At 24.3% G+C, this 20,154-nt stretch overlaps 2 protein-coding genes and 1 long non-coding RNA gene across 11 annotated transcripts; 1 reads left to right on the forward strand and 2 right to left on the reverse strand.

Annotated features, from left to right (window-relative positions):
- Positions 1-1,269: 1,269 nt before the first annotated feature.
- Positions 1,270-10,649, reverse strand: LOC127290278 (uncharacterized). Of its 5 annotated transcripts, none has more exons than XM_051318754.1 (10): positions 10,483-10,649; positions 8,784-8,952; positions 8,345-8,499; positions 7,514-7,606; positions 7,131-7,277; positions 6,104-6,304; positions 4,954-5,118; positions 4,468-4,645; positions 2,606-2,689; positions 1,270-2,390 (listed from the first exon to the last, which is right to left on the reverse strand). In XM_051318754.1, the coding sequence occupies exons 2-10, from the start codon at positions 8,899-8,901 to the stop codon at positions 2,272-2,274; spliced, it is 1,260 nt and encodes a 419-aa protein (XP_051174711.1). In that variant the 5' UTR covers positions 8,902-8,952; positions 10,483-10,649; the 3' UTR covers positions 1,270-2,271. The 5 variants fall into 5 exon arrangements, with proteins under 5 accessions (XP_051174711.1, XP_051174710.1, XP_051174712.1 ...); XM_051318753.1 differs by having other exon boundaries at positions 1,270-2,406; XM_051318755.1 differs by lacking the exon at positions 7,131-7,277 and having other exon boundaries at positions 1,270-2,406.
- Positions 5,621-6,231, forward strand: LOC127290281 (uncharacterized). Its single transcript, XR_007844280.1, has 2 exons — positions 5,621-5,974; positions 6,080-6,231. It is a non-coding gene; the product is annotated as an uncharacterized LOC127290281 (long non-coding RNA).
- A 2,067-nt stretch (positions 10,650-12,716) lies between the features above and the next one.
- On the reverse strand, positions 12,717-20,140 carry LOC127290279 (microtubule-associated protein RP/EB family member 1). Of its 5 annotated transcripts, XR_007844279.1 has the most exons (8): positions 19,862-20,135; positions 19,187-19,484; positions 16,386-16,620; positions 15,889-15,945; positions 15,225-15,316; positions 14,827-14,982; positions 14,154-14,247; positions 12,717-13,366 (listed from the first exon to the last, which is right to left on the reverse strand). XR_007844279.1 is itself a non-coding variant. In XM_051318760.1 (7 exons), the coding sequence occupies exons 2-7, from the start codon at positions 19,451-19,453 to the stop codon at positions 13,304-13,306; spliced, it is 870 nt and encodes a 289-aa protein (XP_051174717.1). In that variant the 5' UTR covers positions 19,454-19,461; positions 19,862-20,139; the 3' UTR covers positions 12,717-13,303. The 5 variants fall into 5 exon arrangements, 4 of the variants coding, with proteins under 4 accessions (XP_051174717.1, XP_051174715.1, XP_051174716.1 ...); XM_051318760.1 differs by lacking the exon at positions 14,154-14,247 and having other exon boundaries at positions 19,187-19,461; positions 19,862-20,139; XM_051318758.1 differs by lacking the exon at positions 14,154-14,247 and having other exon boundaries at positions 19,862-20,137.
- Between the last annotated feature and the right edge of the window lie 14 nt (positions 20,141-20,154).

Here is a 20,154-nt window from a genome sequence, read left to right on the forward strand (position 1 = left end):
CCGCTCGTTGTGCCTGTAACGTGCCAGACACGTTTGTTATCTGGGGAAAGATTGGGATCATGGCTAGAAAAGAAAAAAATAATAAAGGAGAGAAAAGATCTATTAGAGATCACGTTTTTGTACTGAATTCACTAATAAATAATAAAATTAAAAGGGAAAAGTGTAAATTATATGAAATTTTCGTAGACTTCCAGAAAGCTTTCGATACAGTTGACAGAGGGTTATTATTGCAAAAATTGGAGTAAAAGGGAGAATGTTGCAAATGATTAAGGGAATTTATATACTCTATTGAGGAATAAAATCTATCTATCTAATAATAATATGATGAAATTATATTTTATATTAAAGTAAATAAATATAGAAATATTATATTAGAGAAATCCCTGGACTGAGCTTATGAATGCTTCACTGGCTTATTTTTAAAAAATCTACCCCCACAACACTGAAACTTTCCTAAAGATTTCCTAAAGATTTATTTGAAATGTTTGGAATATTTAACTGCAATGTTTAGTGAAAATTGTGTTAAGATTTAAATGTTCAGGAAAGTTTCGGTGCTGGGGGGGGGGGGTAGTTTTAATATTATGTGAAACTAGATGAATTTCTGAGTTTATTGGTCATAATATTATCTTGTAAATTTTATTTCCTTTGCAATTATTATTAATTCAAAGTAGGAGGTTCACGAAGTGATTTCGTAATCTCAAATTTTGCACTTTTTTGGAAACGTTATTATTCAATTTTAAAATTCGAATTTTAAAATTTGTTAAGTAAAAAAATTTCAATTTTTCAAAGCTTATAACTTTTTTCTGGATGCTTCAAAAAATTTGGGGCTTTACACATATTTTAATATTGATATAATTTTACCTGATATGAAAATTTTCTGAGGGTATTTTGCTCCGTTTTGGAAATAATAAATTTGAAAATTTTTTAGTTAATTCTATGACTAAAGTTTAACATCTCTTTCTATTCTCATAAAAAAAGAGAGAATTGTGATATTTTTTGTAAACTTCAAGTCTTAGAATTAACCCTTTAATAAGACAAATTTTCAAATTTATTAATTTCTAAGCAAAAAAAGTTATTATTTTTCGCTTGAAAAATATTTTTATTTGTAATCGTTGATCATAAATGTGAACAACCCCGATTTAGTTTAATTTGAGACATGAAAATTGTTTGAAAAATTTTAAGGAATATTTTTGCAAACTTCGTTCAAAAAATGGTTCTGTATAAAGTTGTATCTAATTACAAAACAGGTAGAAGTAATATTTCAAAAAATAATAATCCCTAAACAATTTTTTATAGAGTATTTCATAGGTACATACATTTAGGATCCTATATAACAATCACTGAATTAATGACATGATTCCGATCACAAGATTAAATAACTTAAGAATATATAATAACACAAATATTCATTACACACTAACAGTGAAAAGCTCTTGTTTTTTCAGATGGACTTTAAGTATATATATATATAATAAATTCATTTACAAATTATTCACAAAAATTCATCTCTTTAATATGAGAAAAAGTCTCAATAAAGTTTTTGTTGAGCTTCATATTAATCAACCGTGTATATAATATTAGAATATTGATGAAAAATGCTAAAAATATGGCGATAATTCGATGTATTGAAAATGACAATTGTTTTTCGATGTTTTCAAATAAATGTGGCGAATTATTTGTTTAATTTATAGTCGATAATTTATAATAAGATACCTTAACTTTAATATGTATATATACAGGGTGTTCCAAAAGTATGGAAACTTGCAAATATCTCGAAAAGTACGCATTTTCGTGATACTTCTTTTTTCACTGTTGGGTCCCGGGACCAATTTTTTGGGTTCAAAAAAAATGTAGATCTTTTTTTGGGAACAACTTTTGTTTTGGATATTTTTTACGAAAATGCGTACTTTTCGAGATATTTGCAAGTTTCCATACTTTTGGAACACCCTGTATATATATATATATATGTATATATATGTGCATACACTTTGTGTATGATGAATGAACTTAAAGTTCGATTAACGAGATTTTTTCGAAAAAAACACATGATATATATTTAAATAGAAAACTTTGACAAAAACGTAGTCAAATTTTTATAAAGAATTTTTCGAAAATTTCTCACAATGTTTTGTTCATTTATATATACATATATATATATGTGTGTGTGTATATTGTACTCAAAACGATGTAATTGAAATTTTCAATAAATTTTACATTTCATTAACTCTCGCGGATTTTCACATCGACAAAGAGAATAAAAACTTTTAATTTTTAATTACTTTTTTTTACGATTTCCATGACTGAAACGTCTATGTTTGTGGTTGAATTTTCCACTGTGCGTCGATTTTTTTCCCTCAATGTGACCATTTGTAGTGTCTTTTTTTGAAACCCTGGAAATGTCGTTTTCTAACAGAAAGAAAATATAAATTTTCAGAAAATACATTCTTTCTCTAATGCAACAATTAAAAAAAAACAGTTTCCATGAATAATCCAAAAATTTTGATTTGGAATCTAATTTAAGAATTGAATACTTTTTTTGTCTTTCATTTTTCAGAAATACAGTCATTTTAAATACAGACTGGAAAAAGTAATTTAAAAAGTTTACCTGGGAATATAAGTTCTTCATTTGTTTTCAGAGCACCATTTCCTATGTCACTGGATTTTGCGTTACTTCCTTTGATTGGGATTTCTGGAGAAAATAAAGCTATTATTATTATTACGAATATCAATAAATAAGATTTGAAAAAAAATAATAATATTTTTAAATATTAAAATATCAAAATTTAGTGTGCTTTTACATGAGCGTTTCACGTGGCGTTGAAAGTAATTTGCGCATTTTTATAAAACGATATTTATTATTAATTATAATCATAATATATAAAATTACTATATCGAGTAATTATTTTATGATAAGATTAATCGAAATAATTAAAAAAAAACAAAAGAAATTGATTTGCTTTCATTCACTTGCACTATTTATCATGAACCATGAATAAACTTTGAGCTTCACACTCATTTTATATCCCTTATTCTTCAGCTTAACATATAATATTGCTAATATCTCAAATCTTATTTTTTAACTTGTCACGAACTTAATATATAATTTAGTGTAGAATATATTTAAATTTTTTTCTATGCATCACTAATTATATTATAAAGAAAGTTTGAAGTTTTTAATATGATTAAAATTACTTTACAATTTCTGAAAATAATACAATTTTACAAACTTCAATAGTAATTATTCAGAAAGTTTGTTATCAAATTTTCTAATTGAATCAGTCATTTCAAATTTCCATTTATCGGTTCTAGACACTTTGATTAATAATTTCAAGATAGAACCGAATACATTACAACTAACCCGATTTCAATTTATATGACAATTTATGTCATACAATATAGTTCATCAAATCAGTATGTTAAAATTAAACGAATTTATACATTTAGAAATATTTTTTGAATTATAGAAAAATTTCAATAATGAGTGAACGAATTTTTTAAATACAATGCGATCTTATCTCTTTGTATCAAAATGAAGAACAAGATTTTGTGGATGATAAAGAAATTTTTTTTCAGCAGGTTAAAAAGTTTTTTTTTTGGAAATGAAGAAAAAGAATAAAATTGACAATACTGCAGGGTGTCTACTAAAAATCTGAATTAAAATTCCAGGACTTTTTCAGGACTTTCCAGGACAAATTTCTTATTTTTCCAGGACATTAAATTGGATGACCTTAAGGAATAAAAAAATGTTTAGTTTAACTATTGTTTTCAGAAATTATTAAAAAAGTAATTAATTACTTAAGTAAATTTTTATTTTACTTATTTAATTAATTTTTTTTAACTTGATTGACAAAATTATAAATTTTTGAAAATTTAAAAGCAAAATATAAAAAATTCAAGGACAAAAATTAAAATTCCAGGACTTTCAAGGACATTCCAGGACATTTTTCAAATTCCAGGACATTTCCAGGACTTCCAGGACTAGTAGACACCCTGGATAGGAATCACTTTGAAATAAAGAATAAATTTTCATTTAGAATAAATAAATTCTAAATAAATAATTTTGAAATAAAAAAAATTTAATTAATTCTTTGAGGTTTAAAATAATTTTAAATAAATTTAACTATATATCCACAGTCCTTGAATTGACAACACGTCTTGAAAAATGAGAATATTTTCTAGACAATATATCATTCTTGAATATGAGATTAAAAAAAAAAAAAAAATCTTTTATTATAGTCGTCTGTAAAATAGCTCATGAAGACAATGCACTTTATACTAATATAAAATAATGATTGTTCTAGTGATTTCCTAACGTTTTGTGGCAAATAAAATATTCGAGGTCAAAGATCATTGGCGTATATAACTTGTCAATCATTAGCCAAAGAGAATTAAATTTTATCATTTATGTGCGGTGGCGCCTCGTAAATGATAGCAGTAATTAAAACGCTCGTGTGAAAGGACACTCACGTTTAATGGGGGAATTTGATCGTTCTGGTGAAACGCTTTTCGAGCTGATTGGAGAATAAAAGGCCAATTCCCCATCTGTTCCAAAATTGACCGGCGAATAATAATTTTCTTGTCCATCGAGGGCTTCAACCCCATGATTGTTGCCTGAGTTTTCGGGCGTTACGATCACTTTTGATTTCTGAGAAAATTTTTTCTATTATTCACTCTTATTTTTTTAGTTCTTTTTTTTCTCTTTGCATCATTAAAAAAATCTCTAAATCTATAGATATTTCTTGAGATTTTTGAAACTGTTTTTTTTTTATTTAATTAATTTTTCTGGTAATTTATCTTTTTTTTCAATTTTATGGTAAATTAGTTTTAAATTTATTATGTTTTATTTTTTTTTTTATTGTTTTTTCTTAGTTTATTTATTTGTATTTATTTAAATTGTAATATATTTTTCTTTCCCCCCGACTTATAAAAAATCAAAAGTTATCAATTTTTTACCTCATCAGAAATTGGTTTCTCCTTTTGTTCTGATTGTTCAGAATTTTGTAGTTGAATTAGTTTCAAGTCTTTTTTTGCATCCGCCATAAGTTCTTTTGCTTCTGTTATAGAAACTTCATCCTCGAAACTTGCGTCTGTTGCATCACTCAACGATAATGCATCGGGCTGAAAAAATGACAAACTACTGAAAAACCATCTTTGGCATAATAATTATTTAATTATAGGATTTACTATTTTTTTTTTTTTTTTTTTTAAATAAACTGTTCGTTTTTTTTCGGAGATTATTGAAAAAAGTATATGTATAATTTAAAACGATTATTTAATACGATAAGTCGATAGGAAAATTAATTTTTTTAGTCTTTAATTATCTTTAATTTTCATTTAGTAAACTTTGTACCATCTCATTTACATTTTTCTTTTCACTAATATTTCAATATGCAATCCGTCTTCGTAATCTCATATATACAATATTTTAAATAAATCATATTAACACTACTTCTAATTTGTAATTTTTTAATCTTACAAGTCGATAATTTTAATTATATTAAATATAAATTTTTTAAAAAAATATGAAAAAAAATTTTTTTATTTTTTTTTTAGTAAATAATGAAAAATTTTTTTTTAAATTTCATGTTAGTGTGAATTAGATATTTTAATATTAATAATTATTATTTGAGGCGTCAAATGACTCATTACCTCATATAACAAACTATTTTTTTTTAATATACTAAAAATATAAGTGAAGCAGACTGCGTATCAAAGAGTAACCAGGCTATCTGTCCAAGAAGGGTCAAGTCTCAAGGTTTTCTTGTTATAAGTTTACGAGTTGCATATATTATTAAATATGCAAGACCTTAAATCCATCAAGCTTGCGCTCATGACGAGTTTATTCAATAATAAATATTTAAATGAACTTGATTTTATTCATTCTTCTTTTCAAATTAATTTCTTTTAATCAAATGCAATTATAGTTCTCATCGATCCAATAGAGAATTAAAAGAAGGAAAGAAATATCAAATAAGTAACTGATAATCTTTTACACAGTTAAAAAAATGAATAAATAATAAAAAATAAGAATAGAATAATAATAATAAATATAAAAAAAATATATTTCTCTTTTTTTCAGAAAAATCGTAAATAAATAACTCACATTGAAATCTGGATCATCAATGCTTTTTTCAAGAGCTAAACGTTCAATTTGAGATGTGAGAGTTTCATCCTCGGATTCACTACCATCATCGTCATCATCAGTCGAAGCAGCCTCAACCTCAAAAAATTTACGTTTCGAATCAGAACGATTAGGACTGTTGGTCGATTCAATTGTTGAATTCTCTTCAATTGATACTGGCACCTGAAAAGAAAAAAAAAATCTATAGCCAATTTATTGAAATTCAAAATAATAAAATCATATTGCATTGGAGAATTTTGAAATTTTCCTTACAAAACACTAATTTCATTATTTTGAAAAAATTCATTTAAAAATGAAACAAAATTCGTTTAACTTTTATATAAAGTTTCAATTATTGTCATTGCTATTAATTAAAGTTAGCATGAATGAAAAGAAAATTTCAAAATTGTCGCACATGATTAAAAGATTCGTTATCAGCATTTTACATGCGAACTTATAATTATGATACTCTCTTCAGACAAACTGGTAGACTTCAAATTCTTATCAAACTCTAACCCAGCTCTATTTTTATCAAGAACTACAAGATAGATGTTTGATATAAAAAAAAAAAAAAATGCCAATTTTCCACATGTCAGGAATAATAATTTCTTGATCGTCTACGATTATTATTATTTCCATATATCTGGATTTATTACATTTATACATAAAACGAAACAACTACAAGAAAATCTCAAGACAAAACAAATGACAAAATTTTTAATTAACAAACTTAAATAACTAATAACTAAAAGAAGAACAAATATTAAACAAATTATTATAGAGAAAAAAAAGAATCAGCTTCGATTTTAAAACAACTTATCTCCTCCCTCTTATTGCTTTGTCATTAATCCAAAATTGTGTGTAATCGTCAATGATCCACGAAAATCTAGATAAGTCCACTCATTCTTCTTATTGGAATTGTTTCCTGATTTGAATCTTCCTAAAATGAACTGATTTGTTTTGAAGACAAATGTGTTAAAGTCAAAAAAAAAATCACTATGATACTCACTAGATCGAAATTGTTGGAAACCTGGATTCTTGTCGGAGGCGGCGATGGTGAATTCCTGTAGCCATCGAGACATGAGAGAGTGGACAGTGTCAACTGGATCGACTTTATTAGACTCTTCCTGGCATCGTTCTTTGCCACCACCTTGTCCTATACACCCATCACCACGATTTATCGAGCTTTTTGTTTTTTCATTTGTTCGGAAACATTCAAGGACTTAAAGATTCCTGATGGTAGATTCGACGTCGCATGCGAGATTGTCGTTAGTGTTTTATTTTAATTTTTTTTTTTTTTTTTTTTTTTTCTTTTAAAAAGTAGTCTAATCACACGAATTTCAATAAATATGACATGCTCGCATCATATATACAAATAATATTCGATCTTACCTGATCTGTTATCTCTTTTTGGATACGCATACTCTTCAAACCATTATTTTTTATTGTCCTCAGCTGCCTTCTGCGCTTTTGAACGTATTTTACCTGAAATAATTAAAAAAAATTTTTTTTTATAAATAATTACAATAAAACAATTTAAATACAACATAACTTAAAATTTAACAAATCATCGTTTCTCAAAGAGAAATTTTTAATATTTTATTCTAAATGCAACTTTTAATCGATTCAAATTGTTGAAAATAAAACGATGGAAAAATTTATGATCAACAATTAGAAAACAAATTATTTTTTAGGGCAGGAAATTATAAAATTTTTTGTCTAAAAACTGTTTTTTTTTTTTTACAATTTGTTGATCAATAGAAATTGCAAAAAATATCTTTTAGACAAAAATTCATAGAATTTTTCATTCGAAAAACAAATATTTCATTAAAAGTGGTTAATTATAAACGTTGTGAATTTCAGCATCGTTATAATATTAAAAAAAAAATTTTTTTATTTCAAAAAAACGAAAATGTGAAATTGGATATAATTTTTGTCTTAAATGTCTGTTTGATTTTTCCGTATATAATTTTTTAGTTTTCAAATTATAAAAAATCAAAAAACGAAAATGTAAAAATCGACATAATTTTTGTCTTAAATGTCCGTCTGTTTTTTCCTTATATAATGTTTTAATTTCCAAATTATAAAAAATTAAAAAATCACGAAAAACGAGAATTTAAAAATGGACATAATTTTTGTTTTGATTGTCAGTTGATATATTTAAAAAAAATTTAAATAATAATTTTAAGAATTTTTAATAAAATAATAATAATAATTTCTTACTATTCCACTGGGCTGAATTAGTGGATATCCACAGACAAAAGCACCTACGTTAAGTGCAATCCTTACTGCTCGTAATAAAATTAGTCCAGGTAAAAAGAGGATCCATGGAAGCGGCCTCACAAGTTCGACTTCACCGAATGTTTTTCCATTTTCATCTAAAGAGAAAATATGTAATAATTTTAACAAAAATATTTCCAGTAAAAAAAATTCGATATTTTCCATTCTCTTAGATTTGTAAAAAAAGCATACTTTAAACTGCAGCACAATTTTTCTTGTAACTCGGTATTTATAATTTAATTGATTTATCAAAATTGAATGAATTTAGTAAAAAATTTGAAATTTTTATCAATTTAAGAATTCAATAAATTTTCTAACACATGAGGTTTTTAAATACAAAAAAAAAATAATTTAATAAAATTAATGAAAAAATTGATTAAACCTGACGAAGCTTCTTGAACGGGAAGGCTCCATTGGACTGATTTTTCAACCACCCATAAAACACGATCTATCAATTTTAAAGTAGTTTGTCCAAGAGGTATCTTCGCAAATGATTCCATACTAGAAATTATTGTATTTCCAACAGTGCATTCGGTAATTTTTGAAAATTTCTGTACAAAAGAAAAAAAGATTTTTTTTTTCTTTTTAAAAAAATTTTTTTTTAAATTTAATTTTATTAAAATTTTTTTAACGAGAAGAATAAAATTAATCTAATATCTGTACATGAAAATTCACCTGAAATTAAATTTTATTTTCTAATATTAAAATACATTTTGAGAATTATATTTCACAAATGTGAGAAAGGAAATTTTTGAAAATAAGGAAAACTTTTCAACACCTTGCTAAATTAAGTGTCTGTTTATAAAGAACTAGTGAGTCAGTGATAAATAAACAATAAGAAAAGGGGCGTCGATAATGTATATCTTAAAGGCACGACCTCGTCGTATCACCGTAATGCCAAGTCCCATAACAGCGCGTAAAAAAAAAAATTATGCAAAATTTTACAAAAAAAGAAAATATTTCTAATAGAGTTTTTGACCTTTAAATTCGATTTCATTCTAAGGATAAAATTCTACTATTATTAAATTAAATAATAATTTAATTACTTAATAATAATTCAATTTTAAATTGAATGAAAATTTAAATTAAAATTATAAACTATAAATTATGGAATTTTTTTTAATTAAATGATTTCTATTATTTTGGTAACAATATGTTAATATTCTCTTATTTTATACAATAAATTAGATTTTTATTGTCATTTCTTTGTTAATTAGTTTCTCTGTCAATTTCTTATCATTATTGAGATGTTTACTGGTAGTTGTTATCATATTTCTCTTTTACCCGTAGTCCAGGTCCTATTGACCGATCCTCGTATCTTTAATAAAATATTTTTCACGATGAAGAAAAACCGAACATATTTTTAAAATTATTTTTCTAAACTCAAATTGATTATATCATCTGAATAAAAATTCATCTAAAATCGAATTTTATTTTTATTAATTTCATTAAATTAAAATTTAAATTGAATGAATGTATAAATTTTTCTTTTCATTCTCCAATTTCTTTTTCTCACAGATAGTAAATTGTATTTTCAATTATAATTTTCACATAAACTATTTTTATTTGAAAACAAAATTTGCGTATCCATAAATTATTTTTATAATTTACTCGATTCATTTATCAATTCTATATATTAAATAATTCACACAATTTATTGCAATAATATTTTGAATTATTCTCGCGCCTGTTTTTGAACCCAAAGGTTAAACGAAGATCAATTCAGATGTTTACAGATGAGTAAGAAAAGTAATAATTTTCAAGTTCTTATGAATTTACCTCAATAAAATTTTCTTCGCTCAATCATTAAATTTTATATTTATTGAAAAATCTACACAATATTAATAAAAATTAAATCAATTAAAAAAAATATTTTTTAAAAATTTAACTGTTCAAAATACGCTCTTTTTGAATCTATTTTTCAAAAAATTACTTAATGCTGATTCAAAATTATAAAAATTAATAATTAAGCATTTAAGTTAAATCGTTAAAATTATTAGTTCGTATATAAAAATTTATTTGAAATTAAAAAAAAAAAAATATTGTTCACGTGAAATTCAAAATTGGAAAATATTACTTACAAATCTTTGGACACTTTTAATGGTAAATTTCTTGAGTTCTTGAACAAACACTGACACTTGAAATGCGAAAGCAAATTACAGACAATCCATCAAGTCGCCCGACGACGTGAAACTGAAAGTAAAGCTTTTACACTTTGAGAGATCAGGGACGTCACTTAATCATTTTGTTGCCCGCAAATTTTTCTTTCAAAACATACCAGAAATACCCTGCAATAAAAAATTAGCGTTAATTAATATTCAATTTTTAACATTTATAAATTATTTTTTCATCTCAAATCACAAGAAAATGAATTAAATTCTCTATTTTCAAATGTCATCACATAAATACTGGAAAAAATGAACTGAATTTCCGAAAAAGAATTATTCATTTACTTATTTATTAATTAACAGTTAAATCGTAAATTAATCATTCTTATTTCAATGTAACTTTAAAATTAATTATAAGGCGCTAGAAAATTACGACCTTATTTATTATTATTTTTTTTTACTTTCATTGTGACTTTATTCAATGTTGAATTAGATACATCGTCAATTAAAAACTTGAATTATTCTATCGCTCTCGCTTTCATCGCACAAAGGTCACAATATCGACCTTGTTACACTGGCCCAATAAAAGCTATAGGTATATAATATTTATATATATGTATATGAAATTTTTATTTTTTTCGCATGAAGAAAATGTTTTAAAAAAATAAATAAAATGAAAAAATAATTCAACCAGCGTAACAGTTTACTTTGTAGATTTCTTAGGGCAAACAAAACAAGTTTATAACGTTGACGAAGTCATTCAAATGGAAATCCATTTTCTAGTTACAACAAAGAATTTGAGATACGCTATTGTTTCTATATATAGAATTTTCCCCCATTTTTTTTTCTCCCCCAGATTTTTTTTCTTATATGTTATATATATATATATAATATTACATTCGTTTAAATGCTACAATTTTTAAACTTTTCACAGAATATTTTTTATCAACAGTTTGAAATTCTTTTCAATAATAATCATCTCAGTAATCCATAAGGTCACTTTCACTCCAAACCATTGATCTTGAGAATGCGACACTACAGTGGTGTAAAATTTTTTCAAATTTGAAAATAAAATGCACTAAATGTTTTTTCTTTTCAAACTTTAGCATTAAAAAACATGTTTATCTCTATAAAAACTTTTTTTAAACTTTATAAATTATTTGAATTTTTTTATTAAACATTTAACACAAGTTTCTTTGTAATTTAAAATTCTTTTATATTGAGAATATTATATTTAAAAAAATTTAATTAATTAATAATTTAAAAATTTTATAACATTTTATATTCTAGATTAAAATTTTTTTATTAGATATCGAAAAAAAACAGTGCATTTTGATTTTTAAAATTATAAACATATTTTAAACCATTGTAATGTGACACAAGACACTAATATTAAAATAATTACATCATTGTTGCATGTGATCAACATTTATTTTTTCATCTCGTGAGATTTTTGAAAAATTCTCAATGACAACCTCGCCTTCTCAAGGGTCAAAATTCAGAGCACTCGTGGACCTAATAATTTTTTTGTTTTTTTTTTGAATTCTAGTTTTTGGAGGAGAAAACTAATTTCTGATATCCTTAAGGATCATTCCATTATTTTCCATATTTTGTAATTATTGATTATTTTATTTGTAAAAACTAGGCCTTTTTTGAGAAAGAGATTTATCAATATTTGACTATACAATATTTAAGTTTAAAAAATTATTATGAAAGTCTTTAAGAAAGTTTATTAATTGTCTATATAGAAGAGCTTTATGAAATATTTATAAAACATTTAAATTTTAAAATTTGAGCTATCAAAAATTTTATTGAAGAATTAAAAACAGATTTTATTTATTTAATTCACATTCGAACTATAAACTTGATGTTTTTCTTTTAAATATAAGAAGTGAAAAATAAAAATAAATGGAATGGTCCAAAAGTGAAAATGAAATAGTCAAGCTATAATTGCAGATTTACAATTAGTTAACACGGCCCTTAGAGTGTAACAGCTTCACGTAGAATCGAAAAAAAAGAATTATATAATTTACATTTATAAAATATGTGATTTTTTTTCTTTGAGTAAAACTTCTCACTATCAATGAGATTAAATGACAAAAGTGTCCTGTGTTCAAATTATGAATAAATAGAAGAAAAAAAAATATTCTAAAAATGTAGCGCACTAAAAATTGCAAATATCAATCATGCTCGATTCGTTCAGCAAATCATATTTAGAACCAAAACTAAAAACTTTATTTTACAAGATGATAGTATCGATACAAAGGTATATTAAAAAAGATTAACACTCGCACATTTAAACACAATAAGAATTTAGAAAACACTCCACTACATTTTTTCTTTTTTTTTTGCATTCAATTATTTTGTCGTCCTTAAATATTAAGTCATCGATTGCAATTAAACAGAAAATATTAATCAAAATATAACTTTTCTTTTCGAGTGCTTTGGACTTCAATAAAGAAGTTATTAGTTGACAAAAAAAAAAATTTATTTTTTTTCGTCGAATTTCTTTTTTAGCGTATATGGCGTTTTTTCTTTTCTTTTCGATAAATCAAACAAAATTTTCGTGGAGATTCAAGACAAAAATCAATAATAAACTTTGTAACAATAATATTGAGAAAGAGAAAAAAAAATACGCACAAACGCTTAATAGTGAGCTATGTAAAAATAGCGGACTAATAATGCAAGGTGTACTGATACTAGCGCAGAGGCATAGTGTTTTTTTTAAACATTCTTGTCTTAATTACTTCTGTTTCATGAAAATTTGAATTTTTTTTTCTTTTAAACACTATAGTTAATATTCTTCCTCGTCATCATGTCCGTGTCCCTCTAGCTCTTCAGGTGGTGCGAAACCATCCTAAAAATACGAAAATGTATTTTAAAATTTTATCCGTTTTTATAAAATTTCAATTGCAACAAATTCGATTTCATTTTGAATATCAAAGCGAAGAATTATTTTTTCAATTCAAAAATATTGAAACTTTTTAAATATTTTACTTCTTTATAATTTTAAATTCAAAATGTTTAAACCTGAAAAATATACTTTTAAAAAATGCTTCAATTTTTATAATATAAGTAGTATTTTTTATAAATATAAAAACTATTTTTTTTATATTTAAATTTCGAAATTCTCTACTCTATATTTTTAATATAAAAAACAAGTTTCGAATAAAATTCATAATTAATTAGGTTTTAAAAAGAATATATTTTTTTGAAGATAATTATAGGACGAAAACAAACAAATCATGCTCATATGACAAACAACAAAAAGTAAGCAACACAAAAGCGTAAATCAAAAACTAAACATTAAATAACATAAAAAACATAAAATTTTATCATAAAAACTCAAAATATTTTTTTAAGCAAATTAAATTTTAGTAAATAAATCTGTAAAGTGTATAAATCTTGATTTCCCTTTTTGTAATTTTAAAGAGTTTTGTTTCAACATATGTTGTAATGAAAAAAATTGCCCTGCTTTTGCTTATAATTCAGAAACATTATAAAAAAAAATCGTTACCTAGTATATTTTTATAAAATATCAAATTTTTTTTTGAAAATTCAGATAAATTAATTTGAACAATCCCAAGAATTCAAATACTACGAACAAAAACATAAAAAAAAAAAAATTTGCCAAATAATGTTACCTTTATTTTTTTTTTTATATATATAAACAGAAAAAAGACAATTGAGTAGTATTTAAAACGTCTGATCATCACACTCCTGTCCAATTCCATCGTCCTGAAAACATTATATTTTCGAGAAACTTTTAAAAACGAAAATTTTCTCCAACTCAATTGACTCTCTGATGAATCATTTTTCATAAAAATATAGTTTTAAATAATTATAATTTAATATAATTTTTCCGCATTATTTAATAATTACAATTTTTCAAATAAAAAATAACATAATTAAAAAAAAATTTTTTTCAACGAAACAATTTTTTTTATCTTCTTGATAAACGCATTTATTAATGCGTCTAATTTAAAAATATAAGCTAATTGTAAAGACGGAAATAATTGAGCTGCCGGATCAAAGAAGGGCACATAACCCATTTAAAATACATTAGTTATGTGCCCTTCTTTGATCCGGCAGCTCAATTATTTATAAATATTAGTTTAGCAACCTTAACACATATAGCATAAATCTAAAGCTGCAATACTTAATTAGATTAACTTCGTATTAAAGTATATATAGGTATATGTAAATAATACATTATTTACAAAAGCAAAAAAAATTGGGACAATTAAAATATTTTTAAAAAAAGTGAAAAATGTTTTTTGTATAATTTATGAAATAAAAAAATAAATAAATTTTTACCTCAGTTGCATAAAGAACATCTAGAATTTTTCGCACAATTGGAGAGGGTTCTTCACTTTCTGGTTCTTGGCACATAAGTTCGATTTCTCTCAGCTTTCCAAAGTAAAAGTCTCTCTCCTTTTCGAGACCATCAACAGTCATTTTCAATTCCATTACCTAAGATAAATGTCAAACAAATTAAATTAAAAATCACATTATTCACCATAATCTTGTTAATTATGCAAGTTAGAATATTTTGTGTTCCTTAAGTGTACATTTTTTAATTTCAAAATATTTTACATTAAATTTTGTATAATATAGTTTTTTCATTTTTTATTAAAAAAAAATTTAAAAAGATAATTAATTTTTATTGAGAAATAATATAATTTATTAAAAATTGTATAAAAAGAAAATATTACCTGTGAACTAAGTTCATCTACTTTCCCCGTATCTCCACGATTTCCAACTGTTCCAGTCTTTGGTACAGGACGACTTGTTGGTACTTTATTCACTGTAAATTTATTGAAAAAATAAATTATTGATAACAATAATAATTATTGAGTAAAATCAAATACCAATAATGCTTAAAGAAATAATAAATATTAAGCTACATATTACCAATAATTTTACTAATACCAATTATTATAAAAATATATTATTCTATACATTAACATGAAAGAAAATAAATGAAAATGTGTTTTCAGTGCATAAACAATTAAATTACCTAACTACGATATAGTAAAAAAATTTGAATATTTTTAAAGACATAACATTAATATAAAAATTAATATTTATAATATATTGTACAGAAGATAACATGCAGAAGTTATGATGATTTAGTTTATATATAAATTGTGAAAATTAGAATTTATTCCAGAGGATTGACCAGTCACCTTAAATTTTAGTTAGCAAATCATTTTAATGAGAAATATTAATACAAATTTTATGATTATTAATTTATAACTACCCACAGGACAGAAAAGGTTCATACTCATTAAAAAATTATCAGGCATAAAGAACGGAAAGTTTTTTTTGTAATAAAAAAAAAATAAAACAGTTTAAAAAAATAAAAATATTAATTACAAGATCGGCCTACGGACTTCATGATAGGCACATGAATTGGAGACGGTGGTCCCTCACCTATGAGCATAAATTCAATTTTGTGTTAATAAAATTACAAAAACAAATCAAGTAAAAAAAAAAAAACAGTCCCGTTAAATATTTTAAAAAGCCCAAAAACTGATAAACACGATAATAATTAAATTAACTTCAACTTTTTAAATAGAAAATAATAATTATAACAATACTTAAACAATATAAATAAATAATGAAGTAAAATGAAAAATTTAATAAATCTCATCAAAGAAAATTAATCTACTAAATTTTAGTAAATTAAAAAAAGTATCAAAAATTCACGTCTGTGCAAAGTTAATTTTCACGTATACTAAAAAAAAATTAAGTAAATGTTAATTAAAAAAAAAAATTGTGTTAAATGCGCGAAATTCATAGGCACCCAAACAAGAGCGTTTGTTTAAAAAAAAACAAAAAAACAAGGATCATGGATTATAAGGGATGTGTACCAGTTCGAGAGGCAGGTTTAGCTGATATTTCACGAGGGGTTGTTGTTCTTTTGACAATTCCAGTACCACGTGGTGCATTATGACCACCGCTACCCATTGCTTCTCCTCCTCTCATTGCAAGTGCATCATAGGATTCTGATCCTGCATTATTTGCGTCAAAAAACTTCTTAAACCACTGCAAAAACTCAAAGTTGTCTTGGAATCGCCCTTTCACCAGCTTATCGATTGGTACAATCTGTAAATTATAGGTGAGAGGAACAAATACAGAAGAAAATAAAATAAAAAAATTTTTTCGAAAATAATTCCCCCATATACATATAATGAAATACTTGGAGAGGATTTATAAACTAAAAATAATTTATCGTTCAATAAATTATAATAACTAATTTCTTGAAAAATGGTAAATTCACTTCAATTTTTCAAAAAGAATTTGAATTGTTATCTTACTTGCACTGGGGTTCGAATGTTTTTCATCAGGGTAACGGCAAAGGAAACAAAGAATTCGAAATAATAAAAATAGAGAAAATATATAAAATTAACGAATCTTTATAACTTTCTTTTATGAAATAAATTTAGATATATATTTACATAAAATAAAGTCAATGGAAAATATTTGAAAACTAATGATATGAACCATATTCTTTGATTTTCTAATCTAAGTGAGATAACTTTTCTAAGATTTTCTTTGCAATAAGCAACTATTTTTACAGTACGCTGTGTAATTTAACTAATATAATTCCATTAAAGATTATATCTTGAAACAAGAAAATACATTTTTTTAATATAGATAAATAATTTTTGAAGTTACAGCAAATTAATATTGTATGTTTATTAAAATTTAATTTTGAAAGAATTTTTATTTATAATTTCATTCACATTTTGAATTTTTGGGATAGAACCTTGTACCAATTTTGAACAAATAAAAAGAATTTATTTTTAATATAAATTAAAATTAAACAATTTTTTATATTATTTTTTTCAAATTAAAAAACAGAATATTCTTTAAAAAAATTTTCACTTTTTTTCCAAATTTAGAAAATATAAATTATTTTTCTTTTTTAAACTCTAATATATCGTTACTACGTTACATACACTTAAAAATTGCATCGATTTATTTATTTTTTAATTATGCGACTTGATTTTTTTAAAATTAAATTTACCTCTGTAACTTGATATTTTTATGGAATTTTTATGCTTTATAAATAAAGAAACTCTCAACGAGAAAGCAAAGTGTTCGTGAAATGAACACAAAAATTCATACTAAAATTTTGGTTAGCGTTTTTTTGTATTGAATTTTATAGTTAATGAATAATATGAATAAAAAAACGATCAAAAGGCAGTGGTAGAATAAAATTCTACTTAATTTATTGTCAATGAATAATAAGTAGCAATAGAGAATAAATAGCAAAAATATTAAATTAAATTTTAAAGTTACTTTTACTGGTTTTTTAATTTGAATGATTAATATATATAAATGAAATTTTTAATTCTTTAATTTATGCTCAAAATAGTTTTTTTTCAAATTATTTGTTCAAAATAAAATTATGAGAATGCCCTATTCTTGAAAATTCGAAAATCTTTTGTAATTTGTATATAAGTCTAAGAAATTATTTTTTCTTTCGAATTTAGATGACAAACTAAATTTTTGTCACTGATAAACGTAATTTTCAGTTTCTCGATTAATCTCCCAAATGAAAAAAAAGAGATTGTGCAAAAAAAGTCTGTACATAAATCTATATTCTAAAATATTGTTTGCATATTTTGAAAAATTGTGAAAACAAGAATATAGATCTACAAGATAAATAAAATTGTGATATAAAACAAATGCATTTTTTTTTGTACAGTGAACTATTAAATATTATATATCATGCGACAATGAAATCAATTTGAGTCTTTTTTTAAAAAAAAAAGTACCCTGTTGATGCATTGAAACTCTGCTTTTTGGTAGCATTTGAGAAGGTTTCGGCTGAGTTGGTAGAGGAACCAACTGTGGGTTCGAAAGATTATGATTTCCACCCATAAATGAACCCAATTGAATGTAACCGCGAGCACCCAACGCGTCGTACTCTCGGCCGTCATAATTTGCGTCAAAAAACTTCTTAAACCATTGGAGAAATTCAAAGTTGTCTTGAAATCGACCTTTTATCAGTTTGTCCACTGGTATCACCTTAAATTAGTTTAGTTTTGCACTCGAATTAAATATTTAATTCACTTTAAATAGTTTAAAAAAAAAAAATTATTCAAATTTTAAAGCTAAATTGTGTGGTTAGCGACCTTGAAAACCTGAAATTTACCATTAATTTTTATTTTTAATCTCGAAATCATTTAACTTTCAAATGAACCATGAATTTTAAAATTAAATTTTTTTTCATTGATTAATAAAAAAACTATTACAAATTAAAAAAAAAAATCCGAGTTTTTATGTATGTATACAAAATATTAGAAAATTAATAAAATTTATATTTTATGAAAAATTGAGAAACATTTACATTTATTTAAAATTAATTTACGGACTTATTTTAAATCCCTTCATCTAAAAAAGAATTATTTTTAATAATAATAAATTAACTATTTTGTTATTTTTTTTCGATGAAAATAAGATTTTTTATCATTGAGAAAGAATAAATTAATACAAAATTCTTTTCTCTTCTAGAAAATACAATTAACATTTAAATATAATTATATTATATATATATATATATATATATATATATAAAAATTTAAAACTCTCCAAACATTTGTCATCGAGTGGTTATTGTGTTAATTGAATATAAAATTTTGTTTGTAAATAAAAGACATACCTTATCTACATTCATCTTTTTAAAGCCACCTTGGAGTATTTTGAAATTTTGTATGTATTCGTGTTCTAAATTGGTTCTGTATTTAACTCGTTTGAGCGGAACGCTTCCAGGGAAAAGCATGTCCATAAATTGGCAGTACGCTGCGCCGGTACAGAGTTCCTCGATTTTGGTAAATGATGACTGAAGGCAATCATTGACCCATGCTAGCATATCATGTCGACTGAGATTCTCCGTCGTTACATTTGTCGCATAAACGTTTACAGCCATCCTGATTTCTTTATTTGATAATTATCAGTCACTTTAGAAAACAAAAATACCGTTTATTAATTTCGATGTCTTTAGTCGAATATAATATATATATATATATATATATGTACACGAGGGAAAAAAAAATCTTACAAAGAATCACTTCTAACCTCACAAAGTGTGAAACAAAAATTGACCTAAGAAGCAAATAATGGAAACCTCAATAATATTTAACATCTAAAAACGTGGTAAGAAATCTATTTACCTTTTCTAGAACACGGTAACTCTAAGAAAATGATCTTAAAAGTCAATTTGTTAGAGGTTGTTAGTGAAGAATTTTATTTATAAAACTTGAATGATTATAAGAAAGCGTGTCTCGAAATAAGATGAATCGTAATAAAAATAACTAAAATACAATGAAAAACTCACCAAATTTTTGCAAAAATGCCGCTCACACCACGGGAGTGGTTTCCGCACGTAAAATGACAAATGTGCCTAGAACGTTTAAAAAGCGTATACAACGGAAATTTCTAACGGTTTCTAAATATATGATTGGGTTAGACGTCCATTGATGAAAAACAAATATTTATATCAATAATTGGAAAATACTTGGGTTTTAATTTTATAATAACTAGTTTTAGTTTAAAGGAGTAATAAAAACTTGTTGAACGTGAATAATCAATTTTTTCATAAACTGTCAAACATGTGAAAAACGAACCAAC

The sequence above is a fragment of the Leptopilina boulardi genome, unplaced genomic scaffold (genome assembly GCF_019393585.1).
Source record: "Leptopilina boulardi isolate dan_hultmark-lab unplaced genomic scaffold, ZJU_Lbou_2.1 LbouV2_58, whole genome shotgun sequence".
Classification (NCBI taxonomy): Eukaryota; Metazoa; Arthropoda; class Insecta; order Hymenoptera; family Figitidae; genus Leptopilina; species Leptopilina boulardi.

Bases quoted from the DNA above. Each gene is read 5' to 3' on its own strand.
- LOC127290278 (XM_051318753.1), bottom strand. From the start codon at position 8,901: ATGGAATCATTTGCGAAGATACCTCTTGGACAAACTACTTTAAAATTG. The intron at 8,500-8,783 runs GTTTAATCAATT...TTTTCTCTTTAG, and splicing joins CGTTCAAGAAGCTTCGTCAG to ATGAAAATGGAAAAACATTC. The intron at 4,646-4,953 runs GTAAAAAATTGA...AAATTTTCTCAG, and splicing joins AGAAACCAATTTCTGATGAG to AAATCAAAAGTGATCGTAAC.
- LOC127290279 (XM_051318760.1), bottom strand. From the start codon at position 19,453: ATGGCTGTAAACGTTTATGCGACAAATGTAACGACGGAGAATCTCAGT. The intron at 15,317-15,888 runs GTAATTAATATT...ATAAATTTACAG, and splicing joins GAAGTCCGTAGGCCGATCTT to TGAATAAAGTACCAACAAGT. The intron at 13,367-14,826 runs GTAAAAATTTAT...TCGTATTTTTAG, and splicing joins ATGTTCTTTATGCAACTGAG to GATGGTTTCGCACCACCTGA.